This window comes from Aspergillus steynii (assembly GCF_002849105.1).
Source record: "Aspergillus steynii IBT 23096 chromosome Unknown P170scaffold_7, whole genome shotgun sequence".
NCBI lineage: Eukaryota > Fungi > Ascomycota > Eurotiomycetes > Eurotiales > Aspergillaceae > Aspergillus > Aspergillus steynii.
In genome coordinates this window covers 1,977,373-2,003,648 of record NW_020194404.1, presented here as the reverse complement: position 1 = coordinate 2,003,648, position 26,276 = coordinate 1,977,373, and the positions used below count along the sequence as shown (strand labels likewise).

The 26,276-nt window shown below is 54.0% G+C and overlaps 10 protein-coding genes across 10 annotated transcripts; 6 read left to right on the top strand and 4 right to left on the bottom strand.

Moving 5' to 3' along the window:
- The first annotated feature begins 38 nt into the window (after positions 1-38).
- Positions 39-2,289, top strand: P170DRAFT_439682 (AP-1 complex subunit mu). Its single transcript, XM_024849894.1, has 7 exons — positions 39-82; positions 146-365; positions 441-569; positions 798-1,027; positions 1,100-1,589; positions 1,661-2,032; positions 2,099-2,289. Exons 2-7 carry the CDS (start codon positions 327-329, stop codon positions 2,177-2,179), a joined length of 1,341 nt encoding a protein of 446 aa, XP_024701284.1. The 5' UTR covers positions 39-82; positions 146-326; the 3' UTR covers positions 2,180-2,289.
- Positions 2,290-2,944: 655 nt separating this feature from the next.
- Positions 2,945-4,026, bottom strand: P170DRAFT_365819 (Rag GTPase GTR1; the record flags this gene model as incomplete). Its single annotated transcript, XM_024844727.1, has 2 exons — positions 2,945-3,761; positions 3,833-4,026. 2 exons carry the CDS (start codon positions 4,024-4,026, stop codon positions 2,945-2,947), a joined length of 1,011 nt encoding a protein of 336 aa, XP_024701283.1.
- A 372-nt stretch (positions 4,027-4,398) lies between these two features.
- On the bottom strand, positions 4,399-6,687 carry P170DRAFT_458182 (URC4/urg3 family protein). Its single transcript, XM_024851774.1, has 4 exons — positions 6,153-6,687; positions 5,602-6,091; positions 4,942-5,534; positions 4,399-4,883 (listed from the first exon to the last, which is right to left on the bottom strand). The coding sequence occupies exons 1-4, from the start codon at positions 6,489-6,491 to the stop codon at positions 4,800-4,802; spliced, it is 1,506 nt and encodes a 501-aa protein (XP_024701282.1). The 5' UTR covers positions 6,492-6,687; the 3' UTR covers positions 4,399-4,799.
- Positions 6,688-10,808: 4,121 nt separating this feature from the next.
- P170DRAFT_414744 (UBA/TS-N domain protein) lies at positions 10,809-14,173 on the top strand. Its single transcript, XM_024847028.1, has 3 exons — positions 10,809-10,884; positions 10,962-13,692; positions 13,745-14,173. Exons 2-3 carry the CDS (start codon positions 11,062-11,064, stop codon positions 13,844-13,846), a joined length of 2,733 nt encoding a protein of 910 aa, XP_024701281.1. The 5' UTR covers positions 10,809-10,884; positions 10,962-11,061; the 3' UTR covers positions 13,847-14,173.
- Positions 14,174-14,222: 49 nt separating this feature from the next.
- trm61 (tRNA 1-methyladenosine methyltransferase subunit GCD14) lies at positions 14,223-15,892 on the bottom strand. Its single transcript, XM_024849893.1, has one exon. It carries the CDS (start codon positions 15,816-15,818, stop codon positions 14,310-14,312), a length of 1,509 nt encoding a protein of 502 aa, XP_024701280.1. The 5' UTR covers positions 15,819-15,892; the 3' UTR covers positions 14,223-14,309.
- Positions 15,893-16,499: 607 nt separating this feature from the next.
- P170DRAFT_439677 (NAD(P)H-dependent flavin oxidoreductase) lies at positions 16,500-17,961 on the top strand. The gene is made up of 4 exons (XM_024849892.1): positions 16,500-16,665; positions 16,729-16,811; positions 16,888-17,616; positions 17,765-17,961. Exons 1-4 carry the CDS (start codon positions 16,623-16,625, stop codon positions 17,906-17,908), a joined length of 999 nt encoding a protein of 332 aa, XP_024701279.1. The 5' UTR covers positions 16,500-16,622; the 3' UTR covers positions 17,909-17,961.
- Positions 17,962-18,834: 873 nt separating this feature from the next.
- On the top strand, positions 18,835-20,437 carry P170DRAFT_467155 (uncharacterized protein; the record flags this gene model as incomplete). The annotated part of the gene is made up of 2 exons (XM_024852457.1): positions 18,835-20,050; positions 20,391-20,437. 2 exons carry the CDS (start codon positions 18,835-18,837, stop codon positions 20,435-20,437), a joined length of 1,263 nt encoding a protein of 420 aa, XP_024701278.1.
- A 481-nt stretch (positions 20,438-20,918) lies between these two features.
- Positions 20,919-21,665, bottom strand: P170DRAFT_390363 (hydrophobin family protein). The gene is made up of 3 exons (XM_024845902.1): positions 21,202-21,665; positions 21,065-21,153; positions 20,919-21,012 (listed from the first exon to the last, which is right to left on the bottom strand). The coding sequence occupies exons 1-3, from the start codon at positions 21,530-21,532 to the stop codon at positions 20,956-20,958; spliced, it is 477 nt and encodes a 158-aa protein (XP_024701277.1). The 5' UTR covers positions 21,533-21,665; the 3' UTR covers positions 20,919-20,955.
- A 2,304-nt stretch (positions 21,666-23,969) lies between these two features.
- Positions 23,970-24,639, top strand: P170DRAFT_439675 (uncharacterized protein). The gene has a single exon (XM_024849891.1). The coding sequence runs from the start codon at positions 24,047-24,049 to the stop codon at positions 24,440-24,442; it is 396 nt and encodes a 131-aa protein (XP_024701276.1). The 5' UTR covers positions 23,970-24,046; the 3' UTR covers positions 24,443-24,639.
- Positions 24,640-24,822: 183 nt separating this feature from the next.
- On the top strand, positions 24,823-26,057 carry P170DRAFT_439673 (uncharacterized protein). The gene has a single exon (XM_024849890.1). The coding sequence runs from the start codon at positions 24,978-24,980 to the stop codon at positions 25,857-25,859; it is 882 nt and encodes a 293-aa protein (XP_024701275.1). The 5' UTR covers positions 24,823-24,977; the 3' UTR covers positions 25,860-26,057.
- Positions 26,058-26,276: the final 219 nt, after the last annotated feature.

Genomic DNA, 26,276 nt, shown 5'->3' with positions numbered 1-26,276 from the left:
ATCAATGGAGTACAACTTCGTCCATTCCATTGCTCTTCCATTCGTCTGCGTCGAGTGGCTTCCATTTGCTTGATTCCTTCTCGTGAGTGATATTCCCCTTCGCTGAACCCCCCGTGTGGACTTGAAGCTAATGCGCAGGGTACAGCCCATTCCTCCGTCCCCCACGAGCAGCATGTCCGACTAGTGTGTTTCGTTGGCCTCTCCCGTTCCAATCCAATCTCGCCCAGCCCGTTGCTGCCATACAATTGACACCCACCTGCTTTCCACCGACCGATCCCATCTTCTCGTCTCCTCCTCCCCCCTGATACCCTCCTCAATCTCCCGCGATGGCCTCCGCCCTCTTCTTCCTGGACCTGAAGGGCAAGGTACGTTGGTGTCCTTCCGCCCGACGTCAAGTAAATCCCACCGCAGTTCCCCTGGCCGCTGACCAGCCAAAATAGACCCTTCTGGCCCGAAACTACCGCGGAGACATCCCCATGTCCGCCGTCGAAAAGTTCCCTATCCTCCTCAGTGACGCCGAAGAAGAAAGCTCCGCCGTGCCGCCCTGCTTCTCCCACGAGGGCATTAATGTACGTTGGCCTTCCGCGACCTGCTTGGCGGCTTGCATACGTGCTTGTTTTACCTTCCTCCCCGCCTACCCGCTCCCCGCAGTCCGCTTCGCCTCTACTCCCTATTTTTTTTTTCCGTTGGAGCGCCACGCCCTAGACTGGGTTGGTTGAGGGAATAAGGAGGCGAATGCTCGAATGAGGGGAATTGTGCTGTGCGCGTGCTGACCTTGCGTGGGGTCTTCCCTTTAGTACCTCTACATCCGCCACAGTAACCTCTATATCCTCGCGTTGACCAAGAAAAACACCAATGCGACCGAGATCCTTCTTTTCCTTCACAAGATCGTGGAGGTCTTCACGGAGTACTTCAAGGTGTTGGAGGAGGAAAGTATTCGCGACAACTTCGTCATTATCTATGAATTGCTCGACGAGATGATGGATTTCGGGTACCCACAAACGACAGAGAGCAAGATATTGCAAGAGTAAGACGGCTGCTGGAATCATCCATCGAGACGACAGAAGGACGACAGGAACTGACAATGGCGTTCAATTAGGTACATCACGCAAGAGTCGCATAAGCTGGAGGTTCAAGCCCGACCTCCCATCGCCGTCACCAACGCGGTTTCCTGGCGAAGCGAGGGTATCCGTTACCGCAAGAACGAAGTCTTCCTGGACGTTGTCGAATCGCTCAACCTCCTTGTCTCGACCTCTGGCAATGTTCTCCGATCAGAGATCCTGGGTGCCGTCAAGATGAAGTGCTACCTGAGTGGTATGCCGGAACTTCGTCTGGGGCTGAACGACAAAGTCATGTTTGAAACGACCGGCCGTGCTACGCGAGGCAAGTCGGTCGAGATGGAAGATGTCAAATTCCACCAGTGTGTTCGACTTTCCCGATTCGAGAATGACCGAACGATCAGCTTCATCCCGCCGGACGGTGAATTCGAACTCATGAGCTATCGTTTGAACACGCAGGTGAAACCGTTGATCTGGGTGGAGTGTCTCGTAGAGTCTCACTCCGGCTCCCGTGTCGAATACATGTTAAAGGTGAGCTAATTCCCATCTCTTGGACGAATCCCCTCTGGATCCCTCAAGCCTAACACATCTTCCACCCACAGGCCAAGGCGCAATTCAAACGCCGCAGCACAGCCAACAACGTCGAAATCGTCGTCCCCGTGCCCGAAGACGCCGACTCGCCCCGTTTCCGAACCAACATCGGAACCGTTCACTACGCCCCCGAACAGTCCGCCATCGTCTGGAAGATCAAGCAGTTCGGCGGCGGCAAGGAGTTCCTCATGCGCGCCGAGCTCGGCCTCCCCTCCGTCAAAGGCGACGACGAGCACGGCGGTGGCATGACCGGTGGCTTCGGAGGTAGCATGGGAGGCACAGGATCCGGCAAAGCGAAGCGGCCCATCAACGTCAAATTCGAGATCCCCTACTTCACAACGAGTGGTATCCAAGTACGGTATCTGAAGATCACGGAACCCAAGGTACGTTTCCCCATTCCCCCTTTCTTTCTTTAGATCGCTATCTAACCGACGGACCCCGTTCCCTAGCTCCAATACCCCTCTCTCCCCTGGGTCCGATATATCACTCAGTCGGGCGACATTGCCGTTCGCATGCCAGATGTACAATGATGTAAAGCGTCGTCTTTCTTTCCCTTTCTTACATAGTTCAGTTACTTAGATTTTTCTCCCCCCTTTCCCCCTTCTGCTATGGAATTAATTAGCCTCCCATTTATTGCTCGGTCTACGACCTTTCTTGTATGTTTATTCATTGTATAACATAGTCATAGTGCATGTCGTTAGGTAGACTGGTTCTAGTTCAGTATGCATATATCTTTCCCTTCGTTTGTATGCTATGCTATCTGGTAGATAGGGATGCAATGCATGCTGTGTAACCAGGTTGGTGGGGAGGTGTGATGGATGGATGGATGGAAGTAGGTAGCAGACAGAAAACCACACATGGGTATCTCAAAAGGAAAGAAGAGAAAAGAAACGGGATGAAGGGGTGGAAGCCAAAAATGATAAGAAAAAAAGGAGAAAAAGGAATGAACATGTCACATTATGTCTTGGACCGAAAAAAAAAGAGAAATAATGATGATCATAAGCAGATGGATGGATGATAAGCGACACACGCACATATTATAGCACAAATTTAAGAACGCCGATTTTTCGCTAGATGTCCTCGCAGGTAACTGACATTTTGGGTTGGGGAAAGGAAGGATAGAAGGTGGGTGATGTGATGGAAGAGGTTAGGATAGATAGAAGCCACTTGTTAAGTAAGGCAGGGATTTAATCTGCAGTCTTACCGTTCGCTTCTTAAGGGGGAGTGGGGGGGACTGATTCCACCTGAGCTTCCTCCCAGGTTTTAATACATTGGCAATGGGTGAAGGAGTGGTGTCAACCGTGGGAGTTGAGGATCGTTTCGCCATCTGGCGAATCTGGCGCCGGAAGAGGGAATCCATCGCCTTGGCCGGTAGCCGCAGCTTTGGAGAACCCTTCGCGGGCGAGCATGGTGTTCATGACGGCGCAATTGTATGCGGCCTCGCCAGGTGGGACGACTATGAAGATGTACGTGTTGTCGGTGAAACGGCCGAGGAAGACGTTGAACTGCGGCGTTTTCGTGTGCATGACGACAAACCCGGCCGACGCTGGGGTGGTATGGGTATTGCGGGCAGCGCAGTGCTTGAACGCCTTCATGATGTTGGAGAGTCGCTCGTGGCGATCGTAGATGGGGTTGAGGTCGCCGACTTCGGAGGCCACCGAGGTGACGGTGAGGAAGGTGGAGCGCTCGAAGAGAATGACTTCTTCGGCATTGATGCGTTTGGCGAAGGCGTGCAGGAAGCGCTCAATGACGGTGAGATTGGGGATGAGGCGGTGGACGATGCCGGCCCAGGCCTTGTAAAGCGACTGGTCCCAGATACTGCTGCCGAAGGTGTCGATGGAGAAGTGCTCGGAGCGGCTGCGGATGAGGGCGGAGCGTTCTTCGTAGATGCGTTGACGGTGTTCGGCCTGGATGAGGTCGAGTTTGTGGACGAGGCAGAAGACGTAGGCGTTCGGACTGAACTCTTTCAGGGCGTTGATGATAGCATTGTAGGTATCGAGATCACGCTCGACCTCGCGCGATTCGATGTCGAAGACGTAGATGAGCACTGCAACGTCCGAGAAGATGTTGCCGCGTTGAGAAGCGAGATAGGTCTCCATGAAGGCATCTTGTCTGTATGGGGGAGATTCACGTCAGTTTCCCGGAAAGAGGGACTCAATAGAGAGAGCAACACAATATCTTACCCTCCACAATCCCACAGATTCAGCGTGAGGTTTCCCATGAATTTGACATGGCTATGCTCCACATCGATTGTCGCCCCCAGCCGACGTACATCTTTGGCGACGTAATTGCTGAAGATGATGGACCGCATGGAGGATTTGCCCGAGCCGCTCTTCCCCATCAGGAGGACCTTTCTCTTCTTCTTGCGCACGTCCATGATTGCCGGGGGTGTGTTGGAGAAGGGAAATGGACCGGTGAGTAGCAGTTACCGGTTGTCGGTACCCCGCAGATGCGGGTGCTGTGAAGCTAAAGTGGGAGACGGCAGCTCTGAGATGTGGATATCAGCATCTGCAGAGAGATCGTGAGTCCATTGAGGGGAACAATGTGCAGAGGAGTGCAGAGGCAAGGCACCACGCAGGAGCAAGCAATGGCTGGGAGATGAGGAGTTTAAAGCACCGACGAGACCGGGATCGACCAGCCTTCTCGTGACCCTCGTCATTGCTGTCACGTGGGTGTGCACGGGACCTGTCGATCCGAGGCCTGCAGATTATCTAATCCACCGTCATTCTTATCCAGTTATCCAGTTATTATAACAACTACCTACCTAGGTATACTCTACAGGACACAACCACAGTTCAGGAGTAATCCATGTCAAGAGGCAGGAGTCGCTGGAGAGTCTCCCATTCATCAATACTTTTTGGTTTTTATCCCGATGCCGCACCCCAAACAACCCCCAAAAATATAATAAAAAGTATACACGAACAGATCATCATCTCATAACAATAGCTCTACATGAATGGGAGGAATTGAAGTTTGTATAGCTTCTCCATAGAACCAGTCGACAGAAAAGGAGAATGCAACAAAAGGGAGGAGGCGTATAAACATCCGGTCATTAAGAGGTCGTAAAGGACCACCACCAGCTCTTAAAACCGACGCAATGCTGGTGGAGTCAGGTATCCAAAAAAGAAAAGCAAACAGGGTATGCAGAAATTAAAATACGGTGCCGTCGGAGCGGATCATGATGGGGGGTTCCTTCGTGTTGGGTCTGGAGACCTCGGCAATCTCGCGGCCGCCCTATTACAACAATGTTAGCCTTGATCTTAAATGAGACAGGTTTAAGGGAATTCCTTACCTTCCATGAGCCGGCCTCGAGCATCTGCGCAAGAGTCAATTGGTTCTCCCCTAGAAGTCCTAACTGACCATTGACTTCTTCTAGCAGGTCATCCAGAAATCCCACGGTAACCGCTCGCCATTCCACTACTACGTCGTCGTCGGTCGAGAAGAGGGGAACCACCTCCATGTTTGGTTGACCCTTGATCTGCGCGTTTTGCTTGTATGCAGCGATTCCTCGTTGGAGATCCTCATCTCGGAGAGTCAGCAGCCCCATATCGATGAGAAGACCACCATTTCGGTACTCGGGAAGACCAGTCAGCAGATCGCTACCCGCGAAGTGAATCTTCATCAATCTAGACATGGGGACCATGATCGAGTAACACAGCCACTGGGTAAGCTTGTGGAATGGGACGATGTTCTCCCAGGGCTGCGCGGGCGGCGAGGGCGGTAGGCTCGAACAAGGCCAAGCGTCTCCAATAGACAGACCGTCGATCTTGGTTCGCGAAGAGGGCCAGATCGGGGTCAGACCGTCCATCAGAACGGTCCATAGCGTGGTGATCGGGACGATGGGCACAGACGAAGCTAATGTTGACGGGTGAGAAAGAAGATGATCTGGAGGAAGTTCGTTAGCAACGTTTTCGGCGCCTTCTGCAACTAAACTACTGGGCGGGTTTCTTACCAAGGAGATTTCCCGGACGAGCGTCCACGCCGAAGAAGTCCTGGTTATTCAGGGCTTCCGACAGACGAGTGAGGAGTCCGGCGCGGCCTTCCAGACCGGCGAGCGGGTTGTTTTCCGAGTGTTGCATTCCCTTTGCCAATACTTCCACCGTGACCTTTTTCAGCCCGGCTCCGTCTACCTGGCACGGCTCGGTTGGGTCGCTGCTGAAAAGCCCGCTTTTGAACATTTCGAGAGTGGCCACCGCAAGACCCTCGCTACGCGAGTAGACCTTGCTCGACTCCTTGGATTTGTAGGACCATTTGGTGCCGGCGCCGGCATCCAGGAGGACGGAAACGACGAAGAGATCGATCAGCCGGCGAGTTCGTTCTTGCGCGTCGATCGTACTGGGCCAGGACTGCAGCAACTGATTGACACGGGGCCGGCCACCCACGTCGAAATGCTGCCAGCGGCCATGCGGAGGGATCGATTCGTAGTCGGGAGCATAGTCGCGCTGCACGTGGAAACCCGGTCAGCCGATGTACATCACACGATGCGCTGGTTGGGGAACTCACCTTGATGATGGAGACGATGTAGGATGCCGTAGCCTGGAATTTGCTCATGTCGACGTCGAAGTGCTTGAGTTTGTTCCTCTTGGCCTTCACCAGCACGTACTTCGATCGGTCTCGGACGGCATGGATGCTGCGAAGGTATGCTGCCGGGTCTAGGGCTGGGTCGGGTGGTTTGGCAATCGACAGCTCGGGGATGGATGCGGGCATGCCACTTCCTTTGTAGCCGGGCGATCGCAACGAGGCATTGGATGTGCGAGCACTGTTGATGGACGCGAACGATTCTTGTTCGTCCTTCTCACTCTGGATCGAGTTTTTGGAGTCCTTGCGCTTGAAGAGACCCATGGTGAGAAGGGGGATGGAGAAAGACGAAAGGAATGTCCAGGCGAGGATGAGAAGGAGAGAGGAGAAAATCGGGTTGAAGGGTCCGAGATACAACAGACGAGAGATGACACTGAGGAATGTAGGGAGAAGGGGAAGAGAGAGGAGTAAGAAAAAAAAAAAAAAAAGAGGGAGAGAAGAAGAATGAGGAGAGGAGAGTTGGCGGGGAGGGGGGGAGGAACAGTGGGAGGGAAGCAAGAACAATAAAAAAGATGATGATCTGCGGCGGTTGCGGGAAAGCAACACTCTGCTCGTTCGGCTTTATTTTTATTATTGTTGTTGAATTTTTATTTTGGTTTTATTTTTTATTTCCATTATTATTATTATTTTTATTTTCACTCTCTTCGAGATTATGTGAGAAAAAAAAAAAAAAAAAAAAAAACGAAAGAAATGCCAATACGGGGCGGGGCGGCCGAGGGCTCTTAGGGGCAGAATTAGGAGGCATTAGGAAGGTGAGGAACCAAATTCAGGGCGCCTCATTGGAGCAGACGGCGGCGGCGAGTTAGTAGGCTCACTTAATTTTCACTATTCCGTAGTATTTGACTAGTCGAGGCTCGGAGTCGGGAGGTGGAGAGCTTGGGACTGATGGAGTCTGCCTTCATTTGATATCAGGAAATTAATTACCGCGGCCGCGGGTACTTGTAAGGTACTTCCCGACCCTCCGTCTGGGCGGCGAATTCCTCCCTTCCACGGCGTACTCTGGAAGTACCTGCCCGGTGCTGCCGGATGGTCGTCAGATATTAGCCCCGTTTCATAGGAACTGGTCGCTCAGAGACTAGGACTTCATTGTACAGAGGGCTCTGTATGTTCAGTCACATAGTACTCGCACAAGGACCGGAGAAAGAGGAGAAGGAGGAGAATGCCATTATCAGGAATCCCATGGAGTAACCCCAACCGACCTCAGGAATGGAACCAGCCCTGGGTTTAACTTCACGGCGTTAACTCAATTCACCATTGCCAGCTCGAGACTCGAGATCGAGGGAACAGGAAGGTCGGGAGTCCACTCCGGAGTGGAATCAAAATAAAAAATACTGCAAATAAAAAAAAAGAAAAGAAAAAGAAAAAGAAAAGCACGGACAGACTGGCGCACAGAGCCATTTCCGGCCCTTTGCCCTTGTCCCTGCTCCACCACGCTGCCCCGATGGTGCGGATCTAGATTTCTGGCCTGTCCAAAGTGTGCAGTGTTCACGGTTCAGAAGAGTTCGGTCCGGCTCCCAAGGGAAAGGAGACAGGCCCTGCTCCGACCCTGCTCGTCACCTAATTTCGGACCTGTTCCCCAAGGCAGGCATGACTGAACCACGAACCCTGTTTCCCCTATTCGATCGTCTTTCTCGAACAGAATGGGTTTGTGATTGGCCTGCCTCCGTGCGCTCTCTCTTGCATTTCATTCATTGCTCCGTCCGGCATACGGAGTCGTGTTGGGATGCCGATTCTGCAAAGCGGACTGGACGGTCCGTAGTGTCGCTCGTTACCTTGGGTCAACCCTATATAGTACGAGGTTGGAGACCTGGGCATTACTTAAAATCCGACCCCATCAGCCAGAAGAGGGGGAAAAAGCAAAAATACGCCCGAGCAGGATCCAAACCAGAGCTGCAGCACATGCATTAGAATGATCAATTGGGCATACGCAACCTGACAGATACCCAATCACCGTTGAACCCCTGCTCTTAGGGTTAAGTTACTATAGGGATAGTCCAAGGCAGGAAGATGATTCCACTTTCCATTTCGCCTGATCCTTCTCATTTATTTCTGTTAGTATTGATTATTATTTCCATCACAAGAAAAGAAATAGAAGAATAATATTATCACAACAAAATAATAACAGCCCAAACACTCACTAAAATAGTGCTCAGCATTAGCCGACTTCGTGGAGAGAGCCGAACTCTAAGCGTGATGCTGATGAATCCTCTTCTCGCTTTCCCCCCGAAGACCCACCGGCCGGCTTGACTGACTTGAGCCGGTGGAGGACTTCGGGCCTTCTGTCAGGACTCAGGACGGAGGACTAGTAGCTTTAGGGGACCACTTTTGACTCTCCTGGAGGCGTACGGCGAGGAAGGATCCCCGACAGAGTCAAGCCAGGATGCAACGCCCGCATCACACAATCTTACGTTTCCCCTCTCTGGGCTTTTCTGACCTCTGCTGCAGTCCGGGTGATCGGTCGACACCGATGCATGGAGTATGGTGCTGCATGCAGGCTGTCTGCAAACCATCGGCAACCCATGCTCAGGCCTTCCAACCGGAGGAAAGGAGCTCAGTTCGTCGGGGATGGGAGGTCGAGGGTTCACCACCACCGCCACCGTACGTCGTATCTTGAGACTTGACAAGAAACCCCTCCTTCCATCGGGCTCTCTCCATGCTAAACGTCCGCTGGCGCATGCACTAACGCGGGAGACACGGTGCTGGCCACGCTGCTGGGTCGCGCGGGTTTCACGTTTAAACTTTCGCTCTGCCGCATTCCTCCGGTTGAGACTTAAACGGTATAAGTTATAGATAATAGCGGTGACAATAGGAGTGCTCCGTAGTAATAGTAGAGCAGTGCTATTACTATTACCTGTGGGATTCCCTGCGATTCCCCGAAATTCACAGAGCCCGATTTCTCCGAGTCTCCGCCGTCTGGCTGGGCCCCTGGACTTCTGTCTGACAAGCCCTGGCTGGCTATCGGCAGTGGCTGCGTGGCCTGTTCTCAACCGAGGCGTTAGGCAGATCAGCTCCAACTGTGTTATTTTTATTTTATTTTTTTCTTATTTCATATTTTCTTGTTTAGCTGCTCTCGATCCTGCCGGCTCGAATCCTAGCGAGGTCTGGAATTCTCCAGTCATGTCATGTCATGGCAGCGATGCAACCTTGAGACTCCGTAGTCCGTCCGATCATCCGATGGTGATAGCATCCTCATCGATTGATCGATATCACAGGCCACGAGGCTGATCGCATTGATTTGGCAATTCCCGGTGATCTCCGTGGGTTTCCCCCGAATTTTTGGTTCCAACCTGGTCAACAACAGCTCGTTGTCGGCGATGATTGGAGAGTCGCGACTGCCCCAGAGCGCCTCGAGAGCTGTTTCGCCCTTCTGAGTCAGCCCGATCTGTGGTCTGTTGGCGAACAGAGCAGAAATGATATATACGGTCGGATGCCAAACGCGTCGACTACTGTAGGAACCCTTGCAATACCGGGCGGATTGTGACGCGGAGGCCTGTGCTTTTGCTTCTGAGGCTGGATGTGTTGATGAATCCCCAAGTGCTCATCTGATATCTCGCTTAACCCTGCCCTCCACAAATGATATTGGTCTCATCAAGCCGCAACAAGCCACTAGGCCCCCCTCGCGGACCTTGCGATGGACTGATCCTAGTCGCCGTCAACCATCGACCCGCCGAACTCTGCGAGACTGAATTGAATTTTCATTACTTTCAGGCGTCCGGAGCAGGGGTTCTCCAACACTCCGTATGAGTCCCAGGTGTATCATCTAAGCTATTGTTCGCTAGTCGAAGAAGGGATGCATATCCCACACGACCACCCCCGGTCTATCCAGATCTGACTGTGCGCCGGACAAGATTTTAACTCGAGGACAAACCCCCACCGGAATCCACCGGTCGGCCTAAGAAGAGCCCTCCGTAAGCTACCCTCGTTAGGGTTTCATGGCGGAGAGACAGCGGTTCCTCCTTTCGTACTTCCGGAGTAGGAGCGAGCCTTTTCTTCGTCGAGCGATCGAGTCAGGCAAGTAAGACAGGTACTTTGGACAATGGCCCGGCCGCCAGCCGGGGTGGATACAGTATTAATGACATGGCTGGGACTATCCACCGTGGCGATTCGACCCATCAGCTTGAGCCGAGGTGGCATCTTGCCCTTTGGGCCAATGTCAAGCTTGTTAGTCTTGACTCTTGACTCTTAACATTTCGAGGTCTTGACGCTAGAGCATCCTGTTCTCAGCTAATTTTTTTCTCCGGCGAGGGCGCACTGCGCAGGCTAAACAGAGGTCCACAGTGGCGTGGGTATTGCCAACGGTGTTCAATTTAGGCATGGAATCAAGGAGTTAGCTTGTTGGTTGTTAGTTTGGGAGATAGTAGGCATCGTACTAAGGAAGGCCACTAAACAAGAACAAGATTGGGATTTTTGGGCGGTTTGTTTTTCTATTTTTTCTTTTTCTATTTTGGGGCGCTGACTAACCAATTCTCCGAGGAGCACTGACTCAGCAGCACGTGTCAGTATGCACCGCCACAGTCATGTGCTGCGCCACGACTGCATCATCCCCGCTGCGCCACACGCGCCTTCTCCAGGGGAAGTCGATTCCATCCGCCGCCGCATCTCCGACTGAGAATCTCCCGTCCCGCTTGCCGTTACACTTGCTTCGTTTGCCCGGTGGATGGAAACCTTTCCCTTTCTTTCATTCCACGGGACAAGCTCATCCCCCTTCCGCCCTGGTGGCCCGTCGATGGTGAGAGGAAAACCATGGAATCCTTGCGTCATTTCACTGCGACCTCTATCCTAATTCAATGCTCCCAGACACCTATCTACTTCTTCTTTTGAATCTACAACCATTATGGATGACCTCAGTGGCCTGAATTGGTCTGCCGGCTCATCCAATGGCCCTCAGAAACCTCCACCCATGAGCTCCGGCTCCTATTTTCCTAATGTGAGGCCAGCTAACCCCTCTGGCCGCTCTACGCCCCTCTCCTCTTCGTCTACCCCGTCCAACGCGCCAACCAAGGCTGCGACTTCGGATAAAGACAGCTTCGCAAACCTTGTCTCGTTCAATTCGTCAAATCCCAATAAAAACGTCCCTCTTATCGAGCAGCAGAGGAGACTTCAAGAAGAGAGGGCCAAGAAGGAGGCAGAGAATCGGTCTCGGTATGAGTCGCAGTACGGAGGACAGAACTCCCAGTTCTGGGACAGCTTCGAGAAGGGAGGGAGTGGCAATTCAGGTGGATTTGGAACCCTGCCAGCCCAGCAGAAACCGCAGTCTCCCGACGAAGATGATATTCTTGCTGCCTTTGACGCCTCGGCCCCCGTGGACAAGTCCTCCCACTTCCCCGTTCCGAGCCCATCTCCTTCGCCGCAGGTCGGAACAAACTCTCCACAGCTCGCTTCCAATGGAACGGCCTCAGCGCCCACAGCTGCGGGTGGCATGGACTTCCTGGATGACGACGATCCATTCGGCCTGAACCAACTGAAGCCCAAGCAGCAGGCACCTGCAGCGCAGCCTGCTGCAATGAACGACGACGACGACGATTTTCTTGGCTTGCTGGGCAAGCCCGTGTCAGAACTTCCTCCAAAACCCCCGGCCAAATCGCCAACTCCCCCGTCTGTGCGCGATAGTCCTCCGCCCCCGCCTTCCAAGGGGTCGAGCGGGATGGATCGCGCCGTCGCAGAGCTTGTGGATATGGGTTTCCCGGCAGACAAATCGGCCCAGGCTCTACGGATGACCTCGACGGGTACCGATATACAGGCTGCTGTTGGATTACTGCTCACCCAGGCGCATGAGGAATCTCGACAGAGGTCTAGGAATCGACCCACGGCCGACGATCTTCATCCGGAGCATTCGGGTCAGAGCAGAGACCAGAGTGCCCGATCAGATCGCAGCGCTCCGTCATGGATGCAGCAAGAACGTGCCCATACTGGTCGAAGCCGCAGCAACAACCGCAGCCCCATGTCCGCAGATAAGGACCCGGCACAGGTCGCATCGGTTTTCGGAAACAACTTGCTTAAGACTGCCAACTCCCTGTGGAAATCGGGTAGTAAAAAGGTCCAGCAAGTTGTCAACGAATTCAACACGGAGCAAGATCCTAATCAACCCAAGTGGCTGAGAGATGCGTCTATGCATGAGGAACCATTCCCTAATAACCGCCGCCAGCCTCCTGGCGAGTCTTCTCGCCCGCAGCCTGCGGAATTCACCAACGAAGCTTTGCTTCTGGAATCCGGAGGCGATCCGCGTGCATCACGCAGACCTGATAGGTCGCATGAAGCGCGCCCTCCACCTCGGTCGGACAGCGCGAGCTTCCGCAACCAACCGTCCCCGCCTGTCGGGGACAGACGGGCGCAACAGCCGGCTTTCTTGCGAGAGCAGGCGAGAAGCGAGTCAAGAGACCCCCGAGCTCGCGTGTCCAAGACCGCTGTCGAGCAGCAGTCCGCACAGGCATATGTTTCCCCTGCTCGGAGGAAACGACCCGTCGCACCGTCACCTGCTCCGGAGCCCGCCGTGGACTTGTTTGAGTCTCCTGCTCCATCGAGTATCGAACGACCCAAGCCGTCGTCCTCGCCGGCGCAGCCTTCACGCTCGTCGACTCCGGCCAAAACCCTACCTTCACGACCGAAGGTTCTCCCCCCTCGGGCCGTTCCCCCCTTGTCACAAGAGGCGCTCTCATCCACCCACCGTCATAAAGACAAGGGTGCCGAAGCATACAAAAAAGGTGACTACGGCTCTGCCCACGAGTCGTTCTCTATGGCCCTCAACATGCTGCCGGAAAAACACCCCCTCACCATTATTATTCGCAGCAACCGGGCCATGACCGCTCTGAAAATCGGTGAGCCGAAGGTCGCCATCGGTGATGCCGACAATATCTTGGAGGTCATTGGACCCTCTAAGGGAGAAGCGGAAAGCATCGAGCTTGGCAACGGCGAACCCAACAAGCCCATGAAGGATTTCTTCGGCAAGGCTCTGATGCGCAAAGCGGAGGCCCTCGAGCAACTGGAGCGCTGGGCCGATGCGGCACAGTCGTGGCGACAGGCGGTCGAAAATGGCTACGGCGGCAGCACCAGTATCCAAGGTCGCAATCGGTGCGAAAAGGCTGCGGGCATCAGCAAACCGGCAGCGAAGCCTTCTGCACCGGCACGACGCCCTGCTCCGGCTCCCAAGAAACCGTCTGCGTTGGACGACCTGGGCGGATCCGCGTCGTCTGGCATGGACTCGGCGGCTGTCAGCCGTCTCCGGGCCGCCAACCAAGCCGCCGAACAAGCCGACGAAGAGAAATTCGCTCTCACCGAGTCGGTCGACGCCCGTTTGGCTGCTTGGAAGGGTGGAAAGCAGGATAACCTTCGAGCTCTATTGGGCAGTCTTGATACGGTGCTATGGCCCGAATCCGGATGGAAGAAGATCAACATGTCCGAATTGATCATGCCCAACAAGGTCAAGGTGCAATATATGAAGGGGATTGCTAAGGTGCACCCGGACAAGGTACGTCGGCCCCATGTATTAATATCGAAATGTTGCTAACCAAACTTGTCAGATTCCTACCAACGCCACGACCGAACAGCGCATGATTTCCAGTGCCGTGTTTGGGACATTGAACGAGGCCTGGGATAAGTTCAAGAAAGAGAACAATCTATAGTCCCTCTTGTTCATATATCTCTTTCTTTTCGCATAGACTATTCATTTTCTTTCGATATATGGCCGGGTTTATAACTAGGTCGCCAGATATCCTGTGCATGTAGGTAGATTTACATGGGTTCATGAATCAATGCAGTTATGAATACACCCAACCAACAAATACGTGTTCGTTTACAATTCAACTTTTAGGATTTGGGTTTTAATCTGAGCGCTTGTACAGGCAGGAAGGTACATACTAGAGAAATAGCACGACTGAGAAGCTCTCAAGCTTTCAAATGGGTCCAAAGACTTGATATCCCAGACAAGAGTCCTCATTCTCGGTGTGAAGACTGGAAGTTCAGGAGGAACAATGCAAACGACTGAATGATTGATTGACAGTCAGATAAGATTAGATATAGTACACGAAAGCTTTTGTTTTATTCCAGCCAAATGCAGCACGACTCTATACTTTAAGCCTACTGGGTCTAGGGTTCCTGAGCCTCGGAGCTCTTCTTCTCCTGCATCTTCCGCTCTTTCTCGTCGCGCTTCTGCTGCCTCTTGCCCTTGGGCCCTTGCTGAGCCGACTCGAACACCTGGTTCGACGGCCACTTCTCGCGACATCTCTGTTCGTCCTCTTCCGTCCACTCGCGCGGTAGGACGGCGAAGACGAGATACGATGTGTGCGTTTTCAAGTCCGTCTCGGAGCGATGCACCAAGCGACCCTGCTCGTGGAACGGGAGGTCGGATTCTCGAGGCGCCACCGCAGCGGGTTGTTCCGGCGCGGGTTTCTGCTCCTCCTCCTCCTCTTTCTTGTCCGCAGACGCGCTGCCCTCGTTCCCATTCTCCTGGTCCACGGTGGCGCGGAACCTCTGCGATCGCTCCTCGATCATGCGCATACGCGCAACAGCCTCCTCCACCGACTTCGGAAACACGACGGCGCCGCGCGCCGCGCCCTCGAACTCCAACCCGTTGCGCTCCCGCTTCACGTCGATCCGGTGATTGTCCACCTCCACCATCGATATCGACAGCCAGCCCAGCTGCCGCAGCGTGCTGATCGTCCGCTGCACCTGCTCCATGCACGGCGAGAACGTGCACAGATACACCGGCGCCGACGGATCGAGCGGCGACTCGCCGCCCGACGCCGGGTGGCGCACCAGATGCTTCAGCGCATGCCACGGCGCCGGCAGGTCCAGGAATACGGCGTTGGCTTTGGGCGAGACCCCGCTGTGCGGTTCGTTCAGCAGGAACCCGTCCCCGTAGACGTCGCGGTGCGTCACCTCCACGAGCCCGTCCAGCCCGTGCTGCTGCACCTCCGATCGGATCTTCTCGGCGCGCTGCGCGTGGAACTCGAAACTGCATACCTTCCCGAGGCGGCGCTTCTTGGTCGGATTCGTGCCCGTGCTGTTGCCCGTGCTCTCTGGCCCCCCGGGGTATCCGTTGAAAACGGCGCGCACGGAGGCGTGCGTGAACGAGCCACTCCCCGCGCCGGCCTCGATGATCGTGCTCCCGGGTCGCACGCACAGTCGGTGCAGAATGTAGCTGTAGTCGGGGGTGTAGACGACCTGGGTGCGATGGGGCAGGGAGGCGGTCCACAGTTCGGGCGTGGGCGCGAGCACGTGCAGGAAGCCGCTGGACGCAGCGACGGGGACCTTCGGGGAGGCTTTCTTGTTCTTGTTGTTGTTGCCGTCGTTGTTCCCCGCCGGGGACGAGTCCAAGTCGTCGGCTTTGCGCTTCAATTGCGACGGGTCCCTGCGGCCGCGCGACCCCGTGTCGACCTTGGATGCGACGATCTGCGACCCCCACGGCTGCTCGGCCAGGGTGCTGTGCGGGAACGAGCCAAACCGCGTGTTGACGACCTTGCCTTCGCTGTAGCCCTGGTCTTCGTCATCGTGCAGGCGCAGCAGGGCCGGGATGGTCTGGTCGCGGCGGAGATGGAGGAGGGCGAGGGTGTCGAGCTGCGTCTGTGCGCCGGGGGTGAGGAAGGGAGACGGCATGGTGAAGCGGGTTCGAGGAGAAAGGGCCGGCTGGAGATTAAGAATCGCTTCCCATCGCAAAGTTTCTTTTGCTGAAGCGTCATGAGAAGATCGGGATTCGGATCTAGACCGCTCTGGGCAGTTAGGGCTTAGGGTCTGGGCGGTCAGTGTTGATGCCTGGGATATCAGGTTGTCAGGCTGTCAGGCTGTCAGGCTCTCAGGTATTAAGGCATCAAGGAGTCAGAGCGTTAAGGTGTCAAGGCGTCGAGGCGTCGAGGCACGAACAATCCCATTTGTTCCGCCATACATAATGCGAACTATCCTATTTTAATCCACAGAAATCAATATTCCTGACCAAGAGCTTCGTTTAAAATGCATACAGTCTGATATCTAATATCACTCTGTCTACTCCGTACTCCAGACAGCCCCATTCGAATCTCCCCGTAGACAGCAGATCACATGCGGAGAACCACAACCAAGAATCCTCATAACCAACAGACAACAAGTGCAGAACCACTTGCAACTTTTAGATTTCTCTACCTCAGTCTTCTCCAACCAACCATAATAACTTTCAACCGTAACCAACGGGACACACGGAGGCAAAACCGAATAGTAATCACCTCCGTTGTCCTCGGCCACGGGACCTCGGCTCGGCCATCCCCCACCGCGGCTAAGGCGATGCTCTCTGTTCATCTGCCTTCCCCGGTCATTCTTATACCCACCCTCTCTTACTCTCTTTTGTCTCACTTCTCTCTCTCATTTTATGAATACCCATACCCATAAATATACACATATACTATACACCTAAGAGAATAGACCTACACCATGCCCTTCAACACGGAGTTGACCCGCAAACTGGGCATCGAAGGTACCGTACCTCGGCCCAGATCTATACCCCTGCCATCGACCAGATCTCACTGACCATACCCAGTCCCCGTGGTCCAGGGTGGAATGCAATGGGTCGGATACGCCGAACTCGCCGCGGCGGTCAGTAACGCCGGCGGACTCGGAATCGTACGTTCCCCTTCGAAGACACAAAGCAGTGATAGATAGAAACAGGGGTTGAGGCTAATGAATCCTACGAAAACAGCTCACAGCCCTCACACAACCCACCCCCGAAGACCTCCGCAAAGAGATCCGCAAGACGCGCGCCATGACACCCAAGCCGTTCGCCGTGAACATCACGCTCCTGCCGGCGCTGGTGCCGCCCGACTACGCCGCCTACGCGCAGGTCGTCATCGACGAGGGCGTCAAGATCGTCGAGACGGCCGGCAACAACCCGGGGCCGGTGATCCACCAGCTCAAGAAGGCCGGCACGACCATCCTGCATAAATGCACGACCATCCGCCACGCCAAGTCCGCCGTCAAGCTGGGCGTCGACTTCCTGTCCATCGACGGCTTCGAGTGCGCGGGCCACGTCGGCGAGCACGACATCACCAACTTCATCCTGCTGAGCCGTGCCCGCCAGGAGCTTAAGGTGCCGTTCATCGCGTCGGGCGGGTTCGCGGACGGGCAGGGCCTGGCGGCGGCGTTGGCGCTGGGCGCGGAGGGCATCAATATGGGCACGAGGTTCATGTGTACGGTCGAGGCGCCGATCCATCAGCAGGTGAAGGAGGCGATTGTGAAGGCGGAGGAGACGGATACGGCGCTGGTGCTGAGGCGGTGGAAGAACACGACGCGGCTGTTTGCGAACAAGGTCACGCAGGAGGCGCTGAAGGTTGAGAAGGAGAGCAAGACCGGCGAGTTTACGGAGATCGCGCCGTTTGTGAGTGGCAAGAGAGGTAGGGAGGTGTTTTTGAACGGGGATGTTGATTTCGGAGTAAGTTTTCTTCCTTCCTTGCCTCTGTTCTTTCTTGTTGTCATCGTGCCGATTCTCGGGCTCGTTTTTTTATCGATTCCACCTTGCACTGTTGCCCACGACACTCCTGAACCCAAGAAACGTCCCTTGCTAACAGACATCCGTGCAGGTCTGGACAGCCGGTCAGGTCATCGGGCTGATCCACGATATTCCCACCTGTGGGCAGCTGCTGACGCGCATCGAGAAAGAGGCCCTGGAGGCGATGCAGCGCACCCGGTCGTTGTACACGGCAACTGCGCAAAGCAAGCTGTGAGGATTGTTTGTTGACTTTTTCCCAATTACCAATAAATGTTTTATCTCCCATGATCTGTTTTGCTGGTAGATTCGATCTGATTGGCTGCTTGCCCCTGTAAGGTAAGGTCGCTGCAATATCGTCACGATGTCCCTTGCATGCATGCATGATGCCTAGGCAGGAGGTCCCGTGGTCGGAGAAGACAGTCTCGCGAACACTACGGCGTAGGATTTTTTGATTGCACGAGTGTCAATGCACAGGAGCAAGTCAGACGCAGACACGTTCGACCGTTTGACACGACAGTAGGCTTGCTTGCATTGGTCCGGATTGAAGTGTCCATCAGTAGAGTGTCGTAGACCATGAGGGTATTGAGTCACTCCATAGTTCTTCTGGCAAGCTGGATAAATAACGATCGTCGACTCACATCTACACCATCCACAGCGGCCAACGACCTCGACCGACGCGGTCTGGAGAAAGCCCTAATCTCCACCTGCGCGCTCCCAGTCCAACGGCAAACTCGCCTTGCTTGATCCGCCACCTGCTTCCTTGCGGCAGGAGACAGTCTAGTTAGTTTATAGTTTATGGGCACTACCAGGACTTAGGGAGTCGAGGGAGGAGAAAAGAAGGGAGAGAGGAGGGAGGGGTATACTGACGCCACCATCTATCTAATCTCTCTCTCTCTCATCCTCTATCTCATATCATTAGGATAGACACCGAGAAATCTCCTACCACCCATCTACTTACCAGTCTATCCAGAACCCACCCACCTACATACACACGCATACGCATACATCCACATCACGAACTGCATCAGAACCCAAACCAGCGCACCAATCTCCGGTTCCCATCTCAACCGGCCCAAAACAAAAGCCTCTGCATCGAGACAAGCCGTACTTAAACGGCGTACACATCCACCCCCACTCGGCCTGTCTCATCAGCGTCTCCAAATGACCCGACCAAAGCTACAGCTGAAGCTGAAGCACGAAATGGGCGCGCTATCCACTCTTCTGTTTCCGTGTCTTCAACGAAAACAGAGACAGAGACAGACGCCCTCGACGGAGAAACCAGACGAGAACGACAACGAGCACGATCGTCCACCCGTTCCCGCGAAAGATGCAGCGGTGACGTTGAATGAGAAGTCGGACTCGACCTCGAGCTCCTCGAACGGGGCTTCTGGTGCTACCGCGCCAACATACACATACACATACACATATCGACAGAGCGAGAAGCAGCACCATCACCCATCCTCGCCATCACCACCTGAGCCCAACAACGCAAACGCAAGCAAACTGACGAAACGATCGTCTATCCGCATCGTGAACAGCACCGAGTCCGATTCAGAAAGCACGCTGGTCTCGTCCAGCGCCGCATCCACCACCACAGCAGGCGAGACGCTGAGCGGATCAGGATCAGGATCAAGAAGCGTATCGCGGTCCGGCAGCGAGGAGAAGGACCTCGAGCTCGGCGGAGACCGCTCTGCGTCTTCGATCATCGAGGCCGGGCTCGAGGACCTAGAGCGGCAGATCAGATCCGATGCCGAGAGAACCGGGCTCACGCGGAGCCGCTCCCTGCCGGAGATCAAGTCCCGGGTGATCGAGGATATACCGGAGGAGGAGGAGCTAGGGCTAGGGACTGGGTCTGCGAGGATTCTACCGCTGGGGGAGAAGCAGCTGCCGTGTTTACCGAGGGAGGCGGACCCGGTGGACGCGGAAAAAGGGACGGGGGAAGAGGAAAAGGAAAAGGAGGAGGAGGAGGAGCTCACGAGCAAGACCAAGTCTCTTCGTGATAGCTTCCGGCGCAGTGGACGGAAGTCTCTCATCGAGATGGTAAATTTCCTGCAACCGCCGACAAACCGCTTCAGTACGCTCAAGCTACCGATTCCGCCGAAATCGCCGCTGCGGAAATGTGCCTCTGCGAGTTCGATGCCCTCGTCACCGTCGTCATCAGACATGGCACCTACAGCCACACCGTCCGAACAATCCCCATCACCATCCTCAGAAGGTGACCCCAAGGCCGAAGAAGAAGAAAGCAAGTCCCCGACACCGCGAACGAAGAAACACCGACGGATGGGCGCAGTCGGAATGGGGATAGGAATGGGCATGGGCATGGGACTGCCGCTGCGAGTGCGGCGGTCGATCGACGGACTCAGCATCAGCAACACAGGTAAGAAGTCTCTTTTTTACTAGGAATGGAGTTTGGGGTTCGGGGGTTTTTGTTTGGTGCATTTGGTCGATTTCGGGGGGTCTGTGGAGGGTGGTTCGGGGGTTCTGGTGATGGGTTTGGGGGATGGTCGTCTTGGGTGGTGTTTCTTTCGGTGTCATTCTTTTCAATGGATGGTTTTTGTGGTATGGATGAGGGGGATTGTACATTATTTCAGGGGTTTCTTTTGTATTGTGGATGGTTTTCTTTTGTGTTATGGAGGGAAGGGTGATTACTATGTGAAGAATAATACGCTTTGCGATATGACAAGATTAAGATATTATATTATGCGATGGTTTGATAGATGGGTCAAAATCTCAGCTGGGCAAAGTCTCAGCTGGGGAATGTTGAAGTTCTGGCTTATAACAGATAAGCGCTGGGACATGAGGAAGGATGTGACTGACGCCGGTCCTGGACTAAAAGATTAAAGAAATCCGCCTACCGCTGACTAGGGAGCCAGTAGGCAGGAGCAAAGTACTACGAAAGAAGGAATGAGAGGAGTCGAATCAGAGTCAATTGACTGTGTTCTACAGGATTTAGGTTAATGTGATAAGAAATGAACAACAGAGCTGATTCTACTCGGAACTTCATGTAAGAAACAAATTATGCAAGTCTAATGGATTAAAAGCTTATGCGACACCGACACTGCAGATCAGCATCGAAGCTATACTAAGGACAAAATCAAGAATAGCAAAACAGTCTTCTTTCTCCGAGGGTGCCACAAGACACAAGAGGTAATGATACAAATATTGCCAACAGGAATCCGATTCTATCCAAATTCAAATAGTACACTAGACCCTGTTTCGATCGCCTCGTCCGCGGGTCACCGGGGCTTTGTCGTCCAAAAGGACAGCCAGTAAGCGAGCAGCTTAGATGATGGAGCCAAGGGCAATGCAAGGAAGGCCAAGGCCGATGAGGTCGTCGCTCTGAGGATATTGTTAGTGAATAGAAAATGAGAAGGGATGATGAGGGGCTTACGGCATCGCTGGGGGAGTTCTGGCAGCAAGCAATGTTCTGCTTGCACTGCTGGTTGACCAGATCGTTGAGAGCGATGGCAATGATGTTGACTAGAAGGATTAGTGACCATCCGGACAAGAGAGGATAGAAGAACATACCCTGCAGAGGGAGCTTGGAGCACTGGTCGAAGAGACCGAGACCCTCGCTGCCGGAGCCAGCGCCGATCAGGTTGCTGAGAGCACCGGCAAGGATACCCTCGTCAACGTTGGTGGTGTCACCGGCGTAGGTGGCCTTGTTGCAGCAGGAGAGCTCGGCCTGGTCACCGCACTTCTCGGAGGCCTGCTTGACGGTGATGTCGTCAGGGACAGGGAAGCGGACCTGGCTGTTGCCCTTGTTTCCGATGCCGTTGCCGTTACCGTTGGCGACAGCAGGGGGCAGAGCAGCGACGGTGGCGGCGAAAGCCAGAACGGTGGTGATGGAGAACTGCATTGCGTCTGAGGGGTTGGTTTTGAACGAGAGAATTAAACTCGGAGTAGTTGGAATAGAACTGGTCTGAAGAAGACTGGAAGAGAGAGAGAGAATGAAAGACTTGCTAACGATTGAAGGGTTTTTGTGATGATGAGAAGAATCGATTGAGGGCCAGCATTCACCCTCCTTATATAGGCTTTGGTGGAGGCTGCTGACCTGCTCTGAGTCCTTAGCCTCGTCCTGTGTTTTTCGCTAAACCATGACTCTGGAATGCAACACGCAAGGCTCTTCCTTGATCAGGTCGGGCCCTTGGTATGGATCTGCCCCTTCACGATGTCTCTGATTGACGGAAAACCGCTGGCATGCCGCATCTGTAGGAGTTCTCGCCGGCTGTCCCATTCCTTCCCTGCCTTCCTGCGGCAAGATGGCTATGTGGGGTGCAGGAACCGGCCAATACGAGTAATTAGGTTGCATCCAGGTATGTCTTAGATGAGGTTTTGGTCTTCATGCTCCTGGCTATCCAGGGTTCCGCTACAACCACTGGCCAGCTCCGTACCCTCCAACTTGGAACTTTGATCTCCAGAATGGTAATCGTGCTGGTCATCTATCTTGCTCACATGCTTCCTCTCCCTGACTGGTCGATTCAGTCATCGATCGTGCTGGTCATCGAGCCATCGCTCGTGGTATGCAGGTGTCACGGAGCATTTTCCCCGGGCCTCGTCCAAGGTTGCAGGACATTGCAGCGCACGCTCCTCCCTGCAAGGGGCCGTCAATGTCTCAACCCTCCTCCTGTTCCTGCCCAGCCGTTAGAGCCCCCTTGACGGTTTATTGGTTTTCCCGCCGCCCTCTCTGCCCGTGTCTAGGGTCCATGTGGACAGGAACCAACCCGGCAAGGGGTCTGGCCGACTATTGATCGTCTCATTTCCGAATGCAGGGACCAGAGCCCGACGCCTATCTTCGCCTATCCTGTCCAGCACCTGCAGGACTCGGTCAGTCGCAGGAATAGCTGCAGGAGTCATCCGGATTCGGGGATATGCTGCGTCGACCGCTTGGGCCCTGTGATGTCCATGGTTCGCCGACGCCACTGGCTTCATTAAGCCTCACCCAGGTGCAAGTTGGGCGAGTCCTTTGTTCGTTGCGACGATCCTTGTGTTTTCCGGCTGTCTTTTCCCCGGCAAATCAGGTTGGGTGCAACTGTGCAATGTCCTCGTCGTGTAGGGTTTCATCAGTGTGTTGCTTCTGATGTAGGTTTATACCGCGTAGCATGAATAGTCATCCGTATGATCCAGACATTGCTCGATTTTCGTACTCGTTGGATTTGAGAAAATGACGAGGTCATAGTCTGCTAACGGCGTAGTGTAGTCACGAATACCGTGAGTCGTCATTCTGCAAATATACTTTGAAGGTGCTATACTTACTAGGTTGGCAATATATATTTGCATACTCATGTAATATACATCCCTACATAATGGGAGAGATATACATTGATCACTGTATACTAGATAGCATAGAACTATAGTAGCAGTATCTACAAATTGGAATATGGCATTCACAAAATATATAGAACACACTTAAGCCCAACAACCTACTACATCATCGAGCACCTCATCCCGACACTCGATATCACCATCTCTGCAGCCTGTTCACTCGCCTTAACCCGACTACTGCTGCAGACTGGCTGCACTGCAACCGATTTCCGTGCACCACCCGCATTTGCATCGCCCTCGATCTCCCCCAATCTACACGTAGAGTAGTACTACGATTCCATATCCATCCACACCATCATACCAGGCCATCTCGGCTCCTGTTTCCATCCCATCCAAACAAGCAGGCACCGGAGCACAGTCATCCATCCCTAGACGGGATCAACATGCCGCCGGATCCAAGGGGTGATCGACGCCATCTGGGCCCTCGCCGCCTCGGTTTCGTCGGTGGCAACGCCCTCATTGGTGGCGCTGGGTGAGGCCCTTTCTGGCTGGTGTGGCGCTCTTGTTTTGCGGTTGAGGAGTTTGACTGGTTTCAGGGTTGTTTCGACGGTGGTGGAGAGGCTTTGATGAGGATTATGGGAGGTGTAGGTCTGGGTAGTTTACTGGAATTAATTTTGTTTCGGTGCTTTTCTTTCGTTTTTTAGTGGGTTCTCTCGGCTTGATTGGTACTCTCTCGTAGTCGCTAAGTCAATGTCAATGTTGGGGTTGATATATATATTTGTTCGGTATAGTTATGGTAGACGCATCTAAGTTAGGGCTACGCTAGAGCACTGTACTGAAGGCAATGATTCAATCGATTATAATTTAAATGAGCTGTACGGCAATACTATATTCAATTTTATTTTAAGTTCTCTATACTCTCCACAGATAATATAGCCTACCATGCATAGTGCTAAACTACCACCGCGGCTGCCTGCATCTGCCTAGTGAACCCCGACTCCAAGGCCTTCTACAAAAACCCTCTCCCCCAATCACTCCCTCCCACCATTCACTCACCCTACAAGTCCTCCAATCCCCTCCACCTAGGCCAACCAAAACCCAACCCCAAATGACATCCTACCTCACCTACCGCGTCGCCGAAAGCGGCCTCCCGCGCGACCACCAACTCCTCTTCGTCGAGACGCACGAATCCGGCCCTCACTCTGGCCACAAGTACCACGTCATCGGCAACATCCAGGAAGGCATGACTTTCAACCACCGCGCGGCCGGGCCGCCGGAAGAGGAGCCCGTGTTCTTCACGAAGCAGCTCCTGGGCCGCGTGGCGGTCGCCGACTATCCGCGGTTCTTGGCCGTGTGTGAGACCGTTCCCGTGCCGAAGAAGCAGTTTCAGGGCGCGAAGAGGCTGTATCCGTCGGAGCCGCTGAGACGGTGCGGGGAGTGGGCGGATGAGGCGACGAAGAAGCTGTTGGAGGAGGGGGTGATTGTGCAGGGGAGTGAGAATTAGGGATTGGTTTGGGGGGGAGAGGTATGATAGGATGATGGAATGATTATGATGATGGGTTATGATTGATGATATCGAGAATCAAAGAAGCACTGTATAATGGGCTGTTGCTTATGGGTTCGATTGTTCCTGGAGTGGAGGGATTTCGGGTCTGTTCTGGTGATCATCTGCAGCAGAAGACAGATGGGAACATCAGTAGACCTGTAGAGATGTCTCTCATTAAATGGATTATTCCAGAGACATCGATGGGTGCCTCAGGCCTGTCGATGTCATTAGTGCCTGAGTCCGGGGGCACCCAGCCATACCCGAAGCGGCTAGACCGCGGACTCGAAGGTCATCTTTCTCGTCGCTCTCTTTCTCTCTTTCTCCTGATCAAGACTCTGCCTCTGCCCTCGGTCCTGACCAGAGAGGGGAAAGTCAAAGACCTCAACTTGAAGAATTGAAGACACAGAAAGAAAAAGCAGGGGAGCAAAAAAACTGAAAGAAAAAAACAAAAAAATCATAAGATAACGAGGAAGAAAAAAAAGTGCTAATCAAAATGTCCCCTCCCCAACAAGCTCCGGGCAGCCCATCTCCGGGTCCTCCGTCACACCCAACTCAGGAAGAAACCCCACATCAGGTCCAGGATCCCAAGGAACAGGGAGAGATCAGTGACCAGGAAGAGTCGGACAAGGCACCAGAGTCGGAGCTAGAGTCGAGGTCGAGGTCGAGGTCCGCCACACCAACCTCGGAACAAGGACAAGGATCAGAATCAGGATCAGCACAGGAGCAGTCCAAGGAAGATGCCGAATCACAACCAGAAGATGAACAACAACAACCTCCCCTACCGGACGAAGAAGCGCCGCCGCTCCCCGACGAGGCCGCCCCCGGAGACGACGATGGCTGGCAACCCGTCTGGGACCCCTCCGCCCAAGCCTACTACTTCTACAATCGCTTCACGGGCGTCTCGCAATGGGAGAACCCGCGCGTGCCCTCGGAGCCGCAGCCCGGCGTAGACGACGCCGTCGAGCCGTCTTCCTCCGCTGCCAAGAAGGCCCCTGTCATTGGGGGGTATAATCCCGCGATCCATGGGGACTACGATCCGACGGCCCCGTATGCGCAGCAGTATGAGCCCGAGGACCCGGCGGCGGCGGGTGCGGCGGACCCGGCGCAGTCGTATGAGATGACCGGGGCGTTCAATCGGTTTACGGGGCGGTGGCAGTCCGACGCGCAGAACCCGGAGCAGCACAATGATGAGAATAAGTCGCGACGGCAGATGTATGCATTCTTTGATGTGGATGCGGCGGCCAACACGCACGACGGGCGGAGTCTGCGGGCGGAGCGGAGTGCGAAGAAGCTGAGCAAGAAAGAACTGAAGATGTTCAAGGAGAAGCGGCGGGAGAAGAAGGAGGAGAAGCGACGCGCCTGGCTGAGGGATTGATTTTATTCGTTCGGGACTGACTAGGAGGAATGGTCGTTTATTACTTGTGATTATGATACCTCTTGCGTTTTGGCGTTTGTACTGTATTCAGTTGCATATAGACCGTGACTAGCTGGGCTTGTATATGTATCATACCTGATTATCCATTATTTCGAGACTGACGTGCTTGCGTCCAGCTAGTGGAGAATGCAATCCTATTCATCCTTATTCATTATTCAAACTTCATTCTTGTTTTCCATCTCCATCGATTCCCCGGATCCACAAGTCACCTGACCGGGCATCAAACTTCTCCGCCGGCGGACTTTCTCTGCATCCCAATCGCATCTTCAGGTAAGTCTTTCTTTCGTTGTCGAGTGGCCCTTGTCGTGTGTCTGCGTGCGTATGATCCTGTCTTGTCTGCCCCAATTGTTCTCCAGC